We start from the raw sequence: 18,901 nt of genomic DNA on the forward strand, positions 1-18,901 counted from the left end.
TGGGGAGGTGTCGTAATCAGAATAATAAGAGGATGCACAGCAGACAAAATCATAACATGCTTGCTGCCTGAACTGGACCTTGCCTCTTACCCCTGACTACGCCCCATCCGCTGCCTGCCCTGATTCCTGGCACATCTTTGGACTCTTTCTTGAATTTCCCTTGGGACTCACCTAAGTCCTGCCAGCCCCTGGAACCCAAAGGCTCAACCTGTGGGGAATGGGGCTGGTTCAGGCAAACCAGACAGTGTTCACCAGCTGGCAGCGTGGGCCTAGTGAGCTCACTTACTAGGCAACATCAACCACGCCACAGCACAAAGTTTCACAATCCTTACAGGAAAAAATACTGTGGGAGTCGGCAAAACCATGGTGAATGACACCTGCAGAATTTTTCCCCACAGTAAAATACCATAGGGAAAAATACCATGGCAGTGAATGCCTCCAGAGAATGTTTGATGGCGACCCTAGGACTGTGTCTTAAAGGGGTTGCTTAGCCCCAAGGAACCCTCCAGAAAATTCTGCATAGACCCTCTAACCGAGCCCCCCTAATGCCTTTGGAGTGGCCAATGTTTGAAGATAAAAAAACATGTTTTAAGGTCAGCTCCGGGCTTCATCCCCCAACTCCTCCCCTTCAATAAAATAATCTAGCCCTTGGAGGCCAGGACCCCACTCTAGCATCCCTCACTTACTCACAAATGAGTCCCCGATGGTCCAGTGGGGGCCCAGAGTGCTCTCTATTCTCTTGGCCTGACGGTAGCCATTTTGAAAATAGGGGCAAAGGACAAGCCCACTTACACATGCATTTGGTGATTTACGTAGATGATTGAAAATTGGTGTTAGAAAATTAGCCAGGGCTCAGGATGTGTAAAAGTACTTGCATCACCCGGTTACATATGAACTTTTATACAAATTTGAGAAAGTTATTCTCTGGGACAAAATTGGAGATTGAGCTGGAATTTTCATTCATACGTTTTGATTTTAAAAAGCATGCACATAAGTTAACATGCACAAGTTGCGCCCACTGAAGAGGAGGTATAACTTTATATGCATAAATTTGCTTTGAAAATATTGGTTGAAGTCCATGGAGGGGGGGGGGGGGGGAATACAGGTTATATGCAGAATTTTGTCCTACCCTCACAGTTATAAAATTATCTTTGCTTTGTGAGAAGGTAGAGTTGGTGTTAGAGTTAATAAAATGCCAGTAAAAATTGAAATCAACTTGCAATATAGACCGCTGCCTAAAACGGTAAAAAAAAAAGTCTTCTTGGGCCTCTTCTGTCACAACTAGCTGCCTACATTGTCTTGATCTTTACCACTGCTGCTCTCCTCTGTGGTGCTTCCCGGCGTCTTAGATCCACTCTGGGCAGCCCTGGATCAGGCTGCGTGTGTATGTGTGTCTGAGCATGCTCTCGCACAGTCTCTGCTTTGCCGCATGCCTGCTTCCTCCTCTTTCTGGGCACCTACTCTCCTTTTGTCTTTTTCTTCCACTCTAGCCTGAACTGTTTTTCACCTCACCCCCACTTTTTTTTTTTTCCCGCTCAGCCTCTTTAGGTCTGTCTGTCTCACCCTCTGCTTTCCCTTTCCTCTGCATCCAGATTCTCTTTAACTTCTTTCTAATCAACTCTTGTGGCTCATTTTACTAAGGCGATGGTTCTCAATCCAGCCCTTAGGACACACTCGGCCAGTCTGCTTTTCAGGATTTCCACAGTGAATTTGCATGAGCGAGATTTGCATTAGGGATGTGCATTCGTTTTAAACAAATGTGCAAAACGCGATGAATAAGGAGTTTTTGTTTCATTCAGGGGGCTCCCAAAATGAATTGAGGGCCCCCTGAATGAAAGAAACCTTATTCGTTGTATTCGTTTAAAAAGAATGCATCAGGCCTGGGCATAGGCCACGGCCCAAAGAAGGGGCTGTGACCTATGCCCCAGCACGATGACGGCACTGAGGCCTAGGCCCAAAGCCGAAGCCTTACCTAGAGCACGGCCTGAGGCTCAAAGCAGGGGCCATGGGCTAGGCTCAAGTGCGTCACCAGGGCCTTGGCTGAGACCTGAGCGCCCTCCCCTCCCCCCCCCCCCCCCCCCCCGAAAAAATGTACTTACCTGATCCATTGGGTATCCAAAGAAGCCCGTCAGGCTGGGTCCCAACATTGGGGCCTGTTAATATTGTTTTTTCTTAAATAAACAACTTAGGCAGTCTTCTTACAAGTAAAGAACTTTTATTATCGAGAGGAGTAAAAGTTAAAACTACAGAAGCCTTGTTTAAAAGCAAATAAAGTACCAAGAGTTCTGTAGGTCCTGGGATCTAGTCTCTGCCTGCTGCTAGCAAAGTAGCGGAAAAAAGATGCCAGCCAGATGAGCACAGCTTTGTACAGTTCTTATCTTTCTCACACCAATATTCCCTCCTTGTCCTTATATGGTATTACTTCCTGTTCTTTCTTTGTTCTATAATCCTGCTTCCTGAGGCACACGCATCACAGTGCTTGCTACCCGTGTGTTACTTAGCATATCTAAATAGACTCTCTTGATGTGATTAGGGTTAAAAGGTCTTAGAACTGTGCATTAGAGATGAGCTTCGCTTTTTTCTACTGGGTCGTTTTTTGAGTCGGACGCTTTGGGGTAAAGTTCTTTTTTCCTCTGTTAGTTTTTTGGAAAAACGAACAAAAAACTAAACGGGGAAAAACGAAACGGGCCCAAAAAACAACGCGGGAAAACGAAGCTCAAAAAAACCCATCCCAAGCATTAAAATTTACAATAATACATTAAATACAACCCCCCCCCCCCCCCCGCCCACCATCCCGATCCCTCCCCAAGACTTACTAACATCCCTGGTGGTCCAGCGGGGATCCCACAAGCGATTTGTCCCTCCGTGCCGTTGGGCTGTGTGGCCTGCCTCGCATCAAAATGGCGCCGATAGCCTTTGACCTACTATGTCACAGGGGCTAGCGGTGCCATAGGTCAGCCCCTGTCACATGGTAAGAGCACAAGATGGTGCCGATGGCTTAACATGGGGCCCAGCCCAGAGGCTGGATCCTGATGCCTGGGCCTCAGCCTAGGCCAGGACCTGGTCAGGTCCCGATGCCATACAGTGCCGTATATCAAAATGGCACTGTCTGCTGGGGTGAATGCACCAGAGTTAATTGACTCTGGTGTGACCCCAGTGGACGGCATCAGTTTATGAAGAAAGAAGAGAACACCACCATCAGAGCTGTGAGGCCTGGGCTCCAAGCCTGGGCTAGATCCTTGGCTGAGGTTCAAGTGTCAGAACCTGGCCTCGGGCCAGGGTCTGGGCTAAAGCCCCAGTGTCAGGACCTGGACTCTGGTGTCGGAACCCGGCCTCCAGTTTAGGCCCCAGTATCAGGTCTGGGTCGAGGTCTTGGTGTCGGGACCCATCCTCCTAGGCATTGCAGGTGCACCCCCACCTGACCCAGTTAAATTGGGGGTGGGGGGATCCTGGTCCCAGCATTTTTGAAGGTATGAGGGTGGTGGGGGATGGGAGGTCTTGTTTTTTTTTTTTGTTTTTTTTTGGGGGGGGGGGGGGGTAATTTTTTTAATGCTTGATTCGTGTTTTTCACATGAATGAAATGAATCAAACATTCCATGAACCGAAATTCGTGGGGAAAAAAACCTCCTGAAAATGAATTGAAAAACACAGCCACAGTTTTTAATCCCTGCACGCCCCTAATTTGCAGGCACTGCTGGGTGTACGATAGACAGTTCTTTCTTTAAAAGCATTCACCAGGAAGCTTAATGGAATCCCTAGTGAGTAAGGTCCCGATAGGTAATGTAACTAAAATTTCACTAAGAAATGACATAATTGATTGCTTCTGAAAGCCTAATGTAATGAGTAAAAGTCCACTAAAGTGTACAAGCCCAGTCAACAAGGAAATAGCATTGCCATTAAACTGACGAGACCTACTGCTTTTGAGTGGGACTTCCTAGGTGTACAAACTATTCAGGAATGGCTTTAGTCATTCTTTGGACTTCATCATCATGAGCAAAGTTGCTGTGTGTTTTTATTGCTGGTGGTAGATTGCTATTAAGTCCACTCATTAATTTTTTCATTCTTTTCCTGATGGTCACAGAGGACTTCTGTTAGTACTAATTGTTTTATGTCCTGTGTTAAATATGACCCAAAGTGTGTGTGTGTGTGTGTGTAAGTGATTTTCTGTTTTATAAAGATGGCAATAGATGAAGGTGATTTTGTTTTAATTGGTGGATTTTTTTTTTATGTATTCTGCAGCGATAGACTGTGGGGATCCTCCAGAGATCCTTCACAGCTTCATTACAGGAAACTACACAACAGTGTTTGGAAGTGAGGTTCTTTATGAATGTAAGGAAGGATTTTATAGTGAAAGGGGAAATAGTGTGGTCTGCACAGAAAATGGAGCTTGGGAAGTCCCTACACTACATTGTAAAGGTAAAAGAAATTGCACGATATCTTGTTTGCTTTGGCAGTTACTCTTCATTTCGTCTACACCGATGGAATGTAAAATATCAAACACACCATGCAGTGTCCATATTTCAGAAGTTCATATGCCAAGCAATTAGCATGCACCGTGCATCACTTAAGTATATTACTTTGAAGCTGTTGTATTTGAAATTGTTTATGCGGGTCCCTTTGCAATTTGCTGCATCCCTCGGGAGAGCATCAGAAATCACACCGCATGCACAATGAAACATTATAGCGCATGCTGGACATGCGGCTGCCTCATGCCCCTCTCTGAAGAAGGGACCTGCGTGACCTTGAAAGTTCATGTACAGCATGATAGTTCTTTTGTTGAATTTATGAAAGAAATCATGAAGCCAGCAAAGGTTCCAGTTTTCTCCAGGACTGACACAACTACTGGAACTGATATAGTTTATGATCTCTTAGCCAACCTGGGCGAATTAGATCCAGCAAAGTAAGAAGTGCGGTGTGACACTTCTGTAAACATTAGGGGCCTCGGAAGAGCCTTGAAATTACAGACGAGCTGTTTAAAAAAAACTTAAATGACTTCATAATCTTTTCAATAAAATCAAAGTGTGTGTTACTAATTGCCAAGAATGGAGAGGCTAGAAACTGTGCACAGTACATTGCAGGTTCTTTTTTTAAATGTCTGTATTATTATCCCATCAAATAAGCTGCAGATGCTGTCAGGGGAAGAGCATGTAAACTTATGAAAAGCATTAGATAGAGAGAATGGAGTGCAGACAGCATGCAACACCAAGGTGAGGCACTTGGTTCATGGCTGCTGGGTAGACAGATACTGACATGGTAACTACTGCAGGCAGCAGAGCGCACCAAAGAATTCAACCAAGCACAGTGCACCAAAAGTACAATAAAATCTTTAAAAAAAACCCAACTTCATATGGTATAGCTGGATACTCCACACATTTAACGTATGTTGTATGAATTAAAACTCATTTCATGCGAAATGACCTACAGTTAGCCTATCCGGTCCTGATTCTTAAGGTATGCGCCATCATCTGCCTTTGCATGATTTATATGCGTTGCTGTTTTTTTTGGGGGTTTTTTTTTTTTAGCTGTAGATTGTGGAGCTCCACCTTCTGTCTCAAATGCAACACCAAGACCAAGCAGCAACACAACCTATGGAAGCACAGTTTTCTATGAATGCCATTATGGTTATGTCGCTGAAGATAGGAAACAAACTGTTATTTGTAATGCCAAAGGAGAATGGGAAGGAGTTATTGACTGCACAGGTAAAAAAGAAATAATAATAATAATAATAAGCCCAATGGGTACAGAGTTTTTAATGAAGTGACTGAAAGACATGTGTGTCCTTTCACCTCTCTGCATTTCAGAACGTACAAAGGCAAGAGACTATTGCTTAAAAGCTTTCTCCTTAGGTTTGGATGCTGTTGGGTGACACTCGCTAGGTTGTCCTTTTATCCTCTGCTCAGTTTAGCAGGGATCATGTCCAGAAGTACAGGCTCCCTGGCAGGCAAGTAGAGTGTTAGATTATCACCCTAGGCAGAATGCAAAGGCAAAATGATAGAATTTTAAAAAGGATAGTACTTTCTCCTGCATAAGATATGTAGTGCTATTTTTTTTAAGTGTCATTTATTTATGGGGGAGTATTTCACCTTTCAGAGCCACTTTTCAATATGAACACTGCATTTAACTTTTTATTTTTAAACAACTAGGCTGAATTTCATAGTCCTTCATGGTGGTAGGGAGAAAGGGGAAGGGGTGTTTCCTCCAGATATATTTTAATCCTTAATAGAACCTAAACACAGCAATATATTTTATTCCCATTCCATTAAAACCTTTTCCAGGTAGGGCAATAGTTTGATCTTTTTTTTTAGCATGTTAAAACGTCCTTTGGTTTTTAGTGGTTAGATATTTCAGAAAATTTATGGACTGATGAATAGAATTTGGAGTCCGTTATGCTTTGAAATGCTACTCACTCTTTTCTTTGTGGGGTAGACATTCAAAACTGGCCGAATAAGTAACTAATCCGGCTAAGTTACGATGTACAAGTATATTCAGTGATGTAGCGAAGCTGACAAATATATGCATATATACACACACTTAGGGGCCAATGCAAAAAAAAAGCACGGAGAGCTGGCGCTGAAATGTCTGCGCCCACTTTCTTAATGTGTGCATGGCTTCCGCAAGGAGGGGGTGCCATGCTATATGCAAATTAGGGGGTCGTGCTAGCTGACACGAACCTGCGGCGTCCGTTTTCATTACTGGCAGACGGCTGGTTAAGAAAACTGATGCCGAGTTTACCGGTGTCTGTCTTCATAACTCGGCGATCTGCCAAGATATTTTTTTCTTTATTTTTTTTTTACTTAAGTACAGAAAAGCATTTTTTTCTGCTTTTCTGTACTTTTACATGTGCTCAGCTATTAACACCTGCTCCAGGCAGGCGTTAATACCTGAGAGCTAAATGTGCGTCTGAGACACACTATTTTTTTTTAATGCGGAGTGAATGAGTAATAGCCTCATTCACATGCAAATTAATGTGTTGAGCGCTATCGCATTCACTCCGCGTCGGACGCGTGTTAAATAGGCGCTAATCCCCCTATTGCATTAAGGGGTGGATTAGTGCCTATTTAATCTGCGTCCGACTGCGGGTTATACAGTGCGCTCAGCTGAGCACAGTGTATTGCATGGGCCCCTTAGCCAGATAAGTCTACTTGGTTAAGTTTAGATCTGCTCTATGGGGCATCTAAATTTACACATATATATGTCATAATTCCGAATATTGATAGTTAGCCTTATTTCTTATACGGCTAACTTGCTCTGCCCAATACACGCCTACTTTCTGTGCATGTAACTTTTAATCATATGAGGGACTTATACTCCTAGGCGGTGGCCACTGAACGTAGGCGCATATTCAGCATACTCTACTTAGCTGTATAAGTCCCGCTTATCTGGCAAAATAGCACTGAATGCACTTTGAATATCGGGCCCTTTATATCTAATAAAAGAAATTATGAAGGAAAGAAAATGTACTTTTAAATAAGCATGTGTATGTGTGTATTTAAAGTAAAATATTACCCCTAATTTTGAAACTGCCCACATTACTGCAAAGTTAATTATCTTGTGGATTTTGCACCAGATTTTCAAAGTGAAGATATATGCCTCCTTTCACTTTTAAAATTATCTCAAGAAAACTATGTGCACTCATTCTCAGCTCCCAATTTGTGCAGGTAGTTTTTCTGGGAAAAAGTCCATGTATACTTTTGAAAATTACAAAGCATGTGCGTTAGTACAAACTGCTCTATCAGCCATCTCTGCCCTCCAGAGACTGCTTCGTCTTACTGCAAGTAATAGCACGTGCAATAGGATTGTGAATTGGTGCCAGAATCTGTTTCGGTTTCGTGGACCATCGGGAAATTCTGTTTCCCGTGGTCCGAACATTTTATTTTTTATTGGCTGCACCCGAGCCGAAAAACAAAAAACCCACCCCGACCCTTTAAATCAAATTATTTAGAATCCCCCACCCTCCCGACCCCCCCTTCCCCCCCCCAAAAAAAACTTTTCTAAAGTACCTGGTGGTCCAGCGGGGGTCCCGGGAGTGATCTCCTACTCTCGGGCCGTCGGCTGCCACTAATCAAAATGGCGCCAATGGCCCTTTGCCCTTACCATGTGACAGGGGCTATTGCCATTGGCCGGCCCCTGTCACATGGTAGGAGTAATGGACGGCTGGCGCCATCTTTAAAAATGGTTGTTTTTGTGTGCCCTTTCTTCCCGTCCCCCCCAAAATGATAAGAGAACCACATGAAAATTTTGTGGGGTTTTCCTATCGCTTTCGGGAACTCCCCGATATTTGACGAGTTTGAAAATATCGTCCGATATTTTCAATCGTCAGAAAAACGATTCACATCCCTAACGTGCACAGGAATCCCATGTGTGCACTTCTATCCCCATATCAGGCAGGCATTTCTCTAAAAGCCTGGTTTCACTGGTAATGAACTGTTTTACCCATGGAAATGGCTTTCAAAATTCCTCTCAGTGGGTGCAATAATCAATAGATAAAAATACATTTTGAATATTGCCCACCCTTACTGCACAGAAAATTATTTTTACTCACTGTAAAAAGTGAGTGCGGTTAAAATTAGGGAGGGATCTTACACGTGGGGCTTACTGGTAGGAGGTAAGGTGGTGTCCTGCCAGCCGGTCAACATTAGTAAATTTTGGGTGGATTCTTGAGTGGTGGGAGGGGGATTGGGGGCAGGAGCTGACCTAGCTGTTTCTTTTTACATTTGAAGGATCAGGGGGACTAATGGAGCTCTTGTGTTAGGTGCATTAGCCTTTTTTGAAAATTTAGCCCACCATTAGATATGACCTGGAAAACGCCAGCATATTTGTCTGAGCGAGTTTTTTTTTTTTTAATTCAGATGTTTTGTTTGTTTTTGCTCATTTACCAGGAATTCTTCCATGGGAGGCAGCTATACACCAAAAAGCAAAGCTTGATAACTAAATATAACTGGGAATCGATATCTGTGTCTCATCAGAGAAGTTGCTCTGTGTTAGAATGTTGTTTTGTTTTTTTTTAATTTTCTCATGAATTGCTTTTCACTCTACTTTTATATGTTGTTATCACTGAGAAGTGCACTGTTGTTTTTTTCAGAAATAGACTGTGGCAAGCCAATAATAATCCCCAACACAGAGATGATCTGGAATAACAGCACAAGACTAGGAAGTGTAGTGCACTACAGATGCAGAGATGGGTTCTATGATGTTGGGAGCAAGAATCACTCACAGTGCACACGAAACCAGACCTGGGAAGCCATTGCTTTCTTTTGCAAAGGTACAGAAGCAGAGAGCTGGCACAGAATTTGTATTGTTAAGTGTCATATCCGCTTAAGGAGAAATTTAAAATTTACCTGGCTAACTTAAATATAAGCAGGTATAGTTAGCAGCATGGCTGCACTGATGAGTTTCTCACTGAAGTTGACTGGATACGTTTATCTGGCTATCTTTGTTAGCTGTCTAGTAGCTGAATATGGGCCTCTAAATGCAATAGGCTGACAGCTCCCGGCAAATTAGGATAAATGTATTCACTTCACTCCAGGTGAAAATACCCACTGATTGGTCCCTTCACTGCCAGCATTCAATAAAATTATCTGGCTGAAGTTAGGCAGATAAAGTTACTCAGTTCCGAAACAGGATTGGTGCCCCTGTGAGCTGGCAGCGAAGGGACTAATTATTGGTCTTTTCACCTGGAGCGAAGCGGATAGCATTTATAAGAATATGCCGGGAGTTATCAACTCTACTGCACTTTCTATTCACACCAGCAGTACACTTTGGGGGATTAGGGAAGTGAGAATTTGGATAAGGGAATCAGAGTAGAGGAGAGGGATCAGTACCTGTTTGACAATGCTAGTTTTCTTTTTTTTTTTTTTTTTTTTTAGCTATCCGCCTAACTTTAGGAGTGCATTTCTCTGAGCAGAGTTAACTGTTAACAAGATAACAGGATAACGTTATCCAGCTGGCACTAATAGAGTTAGCTGGGTAAGTTTAAGCCCCTCTTCCAGAATGCCCTGCCCTTGCTTTTTTATCCATTTACGTTTCAGCTGGGTAATGACATATCTGGCTGAGAGTGTTTCAGCAGGGCAAGATATTTAAAACTCTGGGGGGGGGGGTGCGTTAGAGGGCGGCTGCTAAAATGGCTGCTCATTCCTATTTCTCCTCCTTCCTATGGCCAGTGTTTGTTTTTTCTTTCTGTTGGTCCGGGACGGATTGCAGGCAAATAACAGCTCCGGGGGGATTTTTTCAAAAACCGGCCCACAGGGTATCTGTGACCCATTGGTACGCTGTGTGGCATGTACTTTTAACAACTCCCAAAAACACACCGAACTAATCATTGAAAGGTATATTATGTGATTGGAGCCTGGCAGAATTGAGAAAAAAAAATCTCCAACATAAATTTCACATTTTTCCTAACAAATTGAAAGGCCAGTGCAATAAGGTGCGCCCAGCCTAGCACATGGTTTTACTCACTGTTGGGCATCCAGTGCAGCAAGGAGATTAGCACATCTGAAATGCATGCCCTAACCAAAGAGTATCGGATAGCATCCATGGCATTTAAAATCTGCCCCTGCTGCTGTTCATTCTGTTTTGATGGGGGCATTGACATCAGCCCTGGATTTGTCAGTAGGCACCAATTATGTCTGTCCCTAGGGCAGCAGACATTTAGGGGCAGTAGGCTGGCTATGATTTGCTGCCTTCCAGCTCTGCTGAATCTTATTCAGTTGAGAACAGCCCTCGGCTACTCCGTAAGAGATTCTTATGGGAGGTGGGGGGTGTGAAAGCACCAAAAGTACCTAGAGGTGGCAAAATTGTAAACCCGTCCCTGATCGACATGTATTTAATGTGCTCACCTTTTGCTGATCTTCTTGGAGACCTTTGTTCCTGCAGTCCTGTCACTATTGAACCTCTCCCTGCCTCAGTGAGGCCTACCCTGGGCCCATAATGAGCACGAATGGTGCCTGAGCTGCATTAGGTCCTCTTCTCGGCATTATCGCCCCATCTCAAACCTACCATTCATAGCAAAAATCTTAGGAAAAACAGTTAATCGGCAATTAACAGAGTATTTAGAAGAACATCACATCCTTTTACCATCACAATTTGGATTCCGAAAATACCACAGCACAGAAACCATATTGAAAGGCCTTGACAAAGGGCAATCATTCATCCTGGCCCTCCTAGATATTTCATCTGCCTTTGACACTGTCAACCACAGCATCCTAATTGAACACCTCGAAGAAATTCGAGGTGTTCAATTAGGTGTTCAATTGTGATGGTAAAAGCCCCTCTGGAGTTCCACTTCGTTGGTTTACATCCTACCTAAGCAACTGGCAGAACAAAATTAAAATTGGAAACAAGGAATCCAATCCAATCAATCTAACGCAAAGTGATCCACAAGGATCCTCCCTGTCCTCTACCCTATTCAACATTTACCTCCTTCCCCTCTGCTACCTCCTCTTTGAACTCGGTCTTCCACATTTCATATATGCGGACGATGTGCAGATCCTTATACCTGTGACCAACACCTTCCCCAACGCCATTAAGACCTGGGAATCTGCCCTCCATGCAATCAGCAATCTTCTTTCCAACACTAACCTCGCTCTCAACCCCTCTAAAACTGAGCTCTTAGCAATCTTGCACCAAAACACCAATTGCCCCACAATCTTCACCCCACCCCCTAACTTTACTTTCTCACAACATGTACGCAATCTGGGCGTTGTTAGACAATCAAATCAACCTAAAAAAGTTCATTAACTCTACCATAAAAGACGGCTTCTTCAAGCTTCACACCCTAAAAACCCTGAAACCTTTACTACACCTCAACGACTTTCGTGCTGCAATCCACCATACTATCGAAACTTGAGTACTGCAATGCTATCATGCTAGGCCTTCCCAAAAATACCATACAACCCCTACAAAAGCTCCAGAATGCTGCTGCCCATATCCTCACTAACACCCGCAGAAATAACCATATTACGCCTGTACTCAAGGAGTTACACTGGCTCCCCATCACATCCCAGATCCTCTACAAGACCCTTACACTCATCCATAAATCCCTACACAATCGAAACATGCTCTGGTTCAGTGACTCTCTACTATTTTGCACCTCTCCTAAACCCACCAGAAACCAATACTTGGCAGCCCTTCACACCCCATCGTCTAAACTTACCAACCTTTCCTCCACCAAAAGCTGTGTGCTCTCCATTGCTGTTCCCACAATATGGAATACCAAGCCCACTTAAGCAAAACCTAAAGACTTGACTTTTCAAACAAGCTTATACTAGATCTGCTCCTCTTTCAGGAAGCACAGCTCATTCTACCCTCCCTGCCCTTCCCATGCTCTATCTCAATACCTTCCCAGTATCCTCCACCTCTGCAATTTTAGTCAGCCCCTTTCCCTCTATCACACCATCCCCTACACCTCTAATCTCTCCTTCCACCCTACACCTTTTTTTTTTCAGATTGTAAATTTTGCCTTTCACAGCAATCTGATTGTAATTACTATACCGCATTATACCATGCTACACTGTATAGACTTTTCAGGCCTTGATCTTTTGTTAGTCTCTTTATCCCTCATTAATACTTATTACTAGATATTATTCCCTGTATATTTTTCCTGCCCTTATGTTCATATTCCCTGATCCTTTTGTTTATCTTAGTTCGCGCTTTTGTTATAATATAAGCAGTTATTTATTACCAATGTTCTTCCTGACAACCCTCCCCTTCCTCCCCTTCCTTTACCCTATTTTAAACTATTATTAATCCAGTTCAGAGTTTTTTTGTAAATTTACGGTTATATGGAAACCGATGTGATGTTCCTCTACTAATGTTGGTATATAAAAATTTTCAAATAAATACGGTAAATGCCTTTAGCTGTGTGGGCCAGGCCGTCTGCCCTGAGGCACAATTAGGTTTCTCCTGTCCAAAGGCTCATGACTGAGGCTGTACTTTACCTGGAGCGCTTCTGTCCTGCACGGTTGTCTGTGTGTACTCCTTGCTTGGGCCCAGAGTGTTAGGCCTGAGTCGGAGGCCCCGATCCTAGAAACAATCCTGATTGTTTGAGGAGCTGCTGAACTGCTATACTGCAAGTACTGTCTCATACGTTGGTCTCCATGACTGTCATCTCTCTTTCTTTTTTTTTGCACCACATGATTCTCTGTGCTATTTTCCAATCTGTTTTTTATGTGCTGGACTCTGACTTTTCACCCAGGGCCTCTTAATGATTGGCTTAGATCAGTGGTGGCCAACTCCAGTCCTAAAGTGGCACAGAAAAGCCAGATTTTCAGGATACCCGCAATGAATAAGCATGGGATAGATTTGCATACAATGAAAACCTGGCCTGTTTGTGGTTCTCAAGGTTCTTTGGATCCACAGTCATGTTGTGTCCCTTTGTCTCTTTTTATGATAGCAGGATATTTTTTTTAACTGGACTGGTTTTCATTTTTCTGCTCTTTTTCTGCAATCAGCTATGTTAGCTAAATATAGCAGATCTTCTGAGGTATCCACTGTACCATCTGAAGGCCCTGCTGAAATGGCAATTGCTAAAATGGTGACAGAATCAAAACAGGGCCCAGAAATCACAGTTGTTGAATCCAAGATTCGGAATTAGTGAGGGGAAATCATATTCCTTAGATCCGGTGTTAACAATGCTATCTCTGATCTCGAGGAAGAGATTAAAGGTCTGAGAGAGTTGCTTTGAATGAAGTCCATCTCGGGGAGCAGATTGATTTGACAGTGGATTTTTATAAAAGAACGAAGGTGGCTGAGAAAACTACTATGGAGCTTAAGGAACATCAGGATGACTTGGAGAACTGCCAGTGAAGGAGTAATATCAGAGCGTCTCAGAAGGGAAGGCCCAAGAAGAGACTGCTAAACTGCCTAATGAACTGCTTTGTGTTTGTGTCGTGGGTTTTACTGAATGTCCTGTGAAATTCGACAGGACTCACAGAGTTAGAAGACTACTGGAGGAAGGTCATAAATTTCCTAGAATCATTGTTGCTTGTCTACATTATTTTGAAGACAAGCAAGCGCTTCTCAGCATGGTGCACAATCATGAAGAATTGTTTTTCGAGGGAGAGAAGAATAACATTTTCCAGGCCCTCTCCCACTATACCCTGGAACGATGGAAGAGTTTCCATCCACTTCATTACTCAGAGATAAAGGCATCGGATATCGCTGGGGATTCCCTTTTAACTTACAGTTCTCACATCTTGGTAAAGACTATGGCATTGTGGATCTGGATGACTGAAGGGGGGAAAGTGTTGGATCAGTTAGCTAGCTGGCAGAATGAAATTGATCTCTCGTCTCCTTCGGCTTTGAAGTGGTCAGAGGTCTCTGACAGAAGATGCTCTCATCATAGTTTCAGGAAGAAGATGCTGCTTTCCTCCTCCAATCACTTGGAGGGAAACATGGACCAATCCACACCTGATTGAATTTTCTTCTTCAGTACTATTGTGCTGTCTGCTTTTTTGGTGTATTATGACTTTAAGTGTCTTAGGCCAGTGTTCTGCATTGAGCTATATTTACACTTACTGGTGGGGTCAGGACCACATAGTTGGGAGAATCTTTCCTTGTCCGGTGTGCATGTATGAATACTTCCATTTTTCTCTTTTATACTTATGCATATCCTCTTTTCTATTCATTTGCTTTTGTAGAGAATGGGTGTTACACGTTTTAGAAATCTTTATTCATTTCGGTCATCATTTTTCTCCCTTCTCATATGATCTGCTTATTTTTTGTGGGTTGGCCTGGGGGGAGGGTAAAGTTCAGGGTACTTTCTTTCTTTTTTCTCCTACCTTTGTTGTTCTTTATCTTGGTTGAGTCCTCTTTGTCTCTTTTTCAGCCTCTCCCCTCTTTTAAGGTTGTGGTGGTCTGGTTCTATTCCTTTGAGAGTTGGTGTGGGTCGGGGGAGAGAACTCTGGGTGCTTCCTGACTTTGGATTACATCCTGATGTCGTGTGGCTGGTGCAGTACATCAGTCTCATCTCCCAGGGTATTTGGGTGTGGTTGGGGACATTCTCTTAGGGATTTTTGATTACTTTGCTTATTTGCTTTTGTTATGTCTTCCCTGTGTTTCCTAATCTTTCCCTTTTTCAGCATTTTACTGGAATCATTGTCATTGCCACAGCCACTTTTGTATCTCTTCCATATTTTTATTTATTTTAATTTTTATATTCCACTTTTCAGGCCCTTCAAGGCAGATTACAATCAGATACTGTGGGTACTTCCCTGTCCCCAGTGGGCTCACAATTGAAGGCCTGGATTCATCAAGCCGTGACGTTTTTTCAGGGAAGGGGCCCACTATTGTGGCTACAACCCCCTACGCACATCTGGCAGCATGTTCTCTAGTGCCCCGCTGTCTGTTGTACCCCCATTTTTAACCCTTCCCCCCCCCTCACATCTAGTCCAACCATTGCAATGACAGTCCTTAGCCAGAGGTTACAGATCGTGGCTTTCTCTGGAACTTGGTATGTGTGCAACTTGATTCTGGCCACTAGGTGTCACCATTGTGCAGTGGCTTGGCCACCCTAACTCCACAAGGACTGCGAATGCCATTTATTTCTTCAGCATCTCCAGCTCCAGCCGGCCTAAGGAGCTCAGGAATGAAACGTGGGTCTCCTGCATTTTAGCATGCAGCATTGCCACTGAGCCATCAGGCTGGGCACCTTTCCCCTGCCATCACAGTGGCAGTCATCCAGCTGAATGGCATGGACTATGGAGCCCTCTATAGCTCTGCACTTAAACAGCCCGCAGCTATCGCTGTTAAGCAATTGGTGCTTCCTGGAGGCTTTGTTCGCTGCTTCTCTTGAGCCCCCAGCTTCTGTTGTCCCAGAGAAGGGAGCTGAATTCAGAAACCAAAACTCCAGTACTTCTCCTGAATTGCTTTATTAGGCAAACCACAGTAAGGGGTGTTCAACCTGTGGTTTGAAAAACTTAAATGCTAAATTCTTAGAATATTCTGCATTTACAGTATGTAATAAGGGTAATTGCACAACTTTCCAAAGAAATGAAAGATTTTTCTAGGAACTGCTGCAGAATAGATGAACGAACATTGAAATTGCTATCTATTTTCATGCCTCATTTCCTCCTTTCTCTTTATAATAATAGCAGTCTTTATATAGCTTCATTCATCCAAACAGCTTCCCAGTCTACTTTACAATTGCATCAGCCACGTTTGGAAGGGATGATCAATAATGGATTCAGGTTTCTGCCATCCCTAAGACTATGTTGGGTGGTGTCGCCCTTCTCATCCCAGGAAGATTGGAAAACAGGGAGCAGCAGGTCTCAGACACAGTCTGCAGTTTTCTGCGGCAGCTTGGGGTAGATTTTGCTGCAAGAGTCAGAAAATTCCGTGGCAGAGTTTCTGAAATTCTTTGGCAATTTTGCAGTACATTGGGCAAAATTTGAATCTTCCGTTTGTGCAGTTTAAGCATCAACCAGAGATGCCACGGGTCCGGGGAAGCTATTTTCCTGGGCTCCTGGCGTGGACAGTCACTACAATTAGTCAAAGGCTCACACTGCAGCTCAATGATCCACCACCATGTGCAAGAGTGTCCAATATAACAGCAAGGAAGCCCAAATTAATAGAATGGGTAAAAAGAAAAAAAAAAAATCACACCCGTGTCCATCCATTCTGTCAGTGCCCCAGGCAAAAGACAAAAAAAAATCCAAAGTCCAGAGTGGTGATCAAAACCACCAGTTTGCTGTAACTTAAATAGAAGTTATCCAGGCCAAAAATCACAAAGATCAAATATAACATTAAAAATATGAATACAATAAAAATATTAGATCTTCTCACTACTCTCCCTTCTCTTGCACCTTCATCCATAGCAAAATGTATCCTCCCCAGTGACGGTAGGATAGCTAGAGTGCAGCTCCAGCATAAGCTGGTCAAGATGGAAAAATGATCTCTAAGCGCCTTCAAGTCGCTCTTAGTTGCCTAAAATGCAGGGATGATCTGTAGCTCATCCAATCCACCAACCTGCAGAAAACTGAACATGCTCATGGGGAATTTTGTATCCCACATGAGCCTCCCCCCAAAAAGGTGGGGTTATGGCAAGGGAAGGATTGAAAAAGTATCAAAACCCCCATCCACCGCCCATTGCTGGAAAATTACCTGGGAGCAATGGTAGTGGCTGGCGCAGCCCTGTCACATCATCGTTTTATTTGACATTTTAAAAACAAAAGTAGTTTCCAGCTTTGCTTTGGTGTTTGTATAATAAATTGTGTTCTTTCTGGGCTGGAGGAAAGGATGTTGATGATTGGCGCAGGGTGGGGAGTTCAAGGATGGGGGAGGAAGACGGGACTGGGGATGGAGGGAGGTGAAAGGAAGAGGATCGGGGAAGAGGAAGAGAGAGGGAGGTTCTGGGATAAAGGAAAGGGAGAAGAAGATACAGCCTGAGTAAGCGCAGCTCTCCTCCTCCTCCTTCTGCCAGCCTGGATCTGCAGCAGTGAGACAGATATCTGTGGGAGGGAATGGGAGATGAGGGAGGGTCACCAGCCTAAGGTCTTTGTTCTCCATTTATTAGGGAGGGTTGGGGGGGGGGGGGGGTAGCGGGCAGCTGCAGTCTACCAGTACTCTACTTTTACATTTGTACTGTAAAGACAGTGACAGAAAAAAACCCTCACTCCCCTCCATGATCTCTGACTCCATCCATAGGAATAGGCTGGCAAAACAGTGGAGACTGACACATTGCATCCAATTCCAAATACAACAGGAACTTCGTTTTCTGGAATATCCAGCCAGTCAAAACTATAAACATGAGCGAGGAGGTCTTTCGCGTAGATACTGAACGAGTCAGAAATTCATGGGCTTCCATAACAGTGAATAGTACAGTTTTTTGCTGAGCCCAGTGCTCTACCTTTATGCTCATACACTATATTTTCTCTCCCTCAGCTGTAAGAGAGAGCTGAGGTGTTCACACAGCCATATCAAAACTTACATCCTGTTGGGAAACCCGTCACCGGGCCCCCCTCTCTCTTATCCATGGAAGTTGGGGCTGCTGTCCGGCTCTTCCCTGCTCTGTCTCCCTGCGGCAAGGCTTCCTGGCGGCGTTCTCTTGCCACGAGGGAAACGCCGCCGAACCAGATGGGGGACTCTGCCCCTAGGTGCGCGTGCGCGCGATGGCACTGAATTTAAAGGGGCCGCGGCAGGAAACCTTGGCCCCCAACAAGACGTCAGCATCTCTGGCCTATATATATAGGCCACTGCAGCCCTTCATGCTTTGCCTTGCAACGTGGTTCACTCTCTGGAGTCACTAGTTGCTGCGTTCCTGTTCCTGGTCCTGGTCCTGCTCTTCCTGACCCTGATCCTACTGTTCCTGATTCCGCTCCAGTCCCGGCTTACTCTTGGCTTGTCTTCTTGCTTCCTGACTTCAGCTTCGCTTCTGGTACTCCATGTCTGCTGCCTGCCTTGATTCCTGGTTCGTCTCCGGTCTTCGCTGTTCCGCTGACTGCCTTGACTACTGGTCAGTCTCTTCTTCAAGTCTCACTGCCGCCCGCCACGACCTCTGGATTTCCTCTGACTATGCTTCTCTCCTGCCTGCCTCGACCCGGACTTCTCCTTGTTCCTTGCTTCGCCAGGAGTCCACACCTAAGTCCAAGCAGCTCGGGTCCCAAGGACTCCTCCCGGGGGGGACCTTGGGCTTCCAGTGGTAAAGCTCCAGTTGGTCTCCTGGTCTTGATCTGCCTCCCGGCTACGGACTCCGCTGTAGGCCTTCCCCCAGCGGCTTCTCAATGTCTCTTAGCCAGCCAAGGGTCCACTTCATAATAGATCCAGTGGGCATCAAATACATAATCACAATTCCCAAAACATTACTCATTCCTCCAGGGGTCTTGGACCTTTTTCCAACTCTTCACCTCCCAGAACTTAGTGCAAGTTTTCTCGGACACTGCGCATCAAGGACCTCTTGGGCATACCC

At 44.3% G+C, this 18,901-nt stretch overlaps 1 protein-coding gene across 3 annotated transcripts in view; it reads left to right on the top strand.

Moving 5' to 3' along the window:
* The window catches only part of SUSD1 (sushi domain containing 1), a 222,483-nt gene that overhangs the window by 33,511 nt on the left and 170,071 nt on the right, over window positions 1–18,901 (top strand). For all 3 annotated transcript variants that reach the window (XM_029614451.1, XM_029614437.1, XM_029614445.1), the window contains 3 exons: window positions 4,240–4,416; window positions 5,523–5,699; window positions 9,083–9,262. In XM_029614451.1, coding sequence (XP_029470311.1) covers window positions 4,240–4,416; window positions 5,523–5,699; window positions 9,083–9,262 — 534 coding nt within the window. The remainder of the gene's footprint in view (window positions 1–4,239; window positions 4,417–5,522; window positions 5,700–9,082; window positions 9,263–18,901) is intronic.

Source organism: Rhinatrema bivittatum, chromosome 1 (genome assembly GCF_901001135.1).
Source record: "Rhinatrema bivittatum chromosome 1, aRhiBiv1.1, whole genome shotgun sequence".
Taxonomy (NCBI): Eukaryota; Metazoa; Chordata; class Amphibia; order Gymnophiona; family Rhinatrematidae; genus Rhinatrema; species Rhinatrema bivittatum.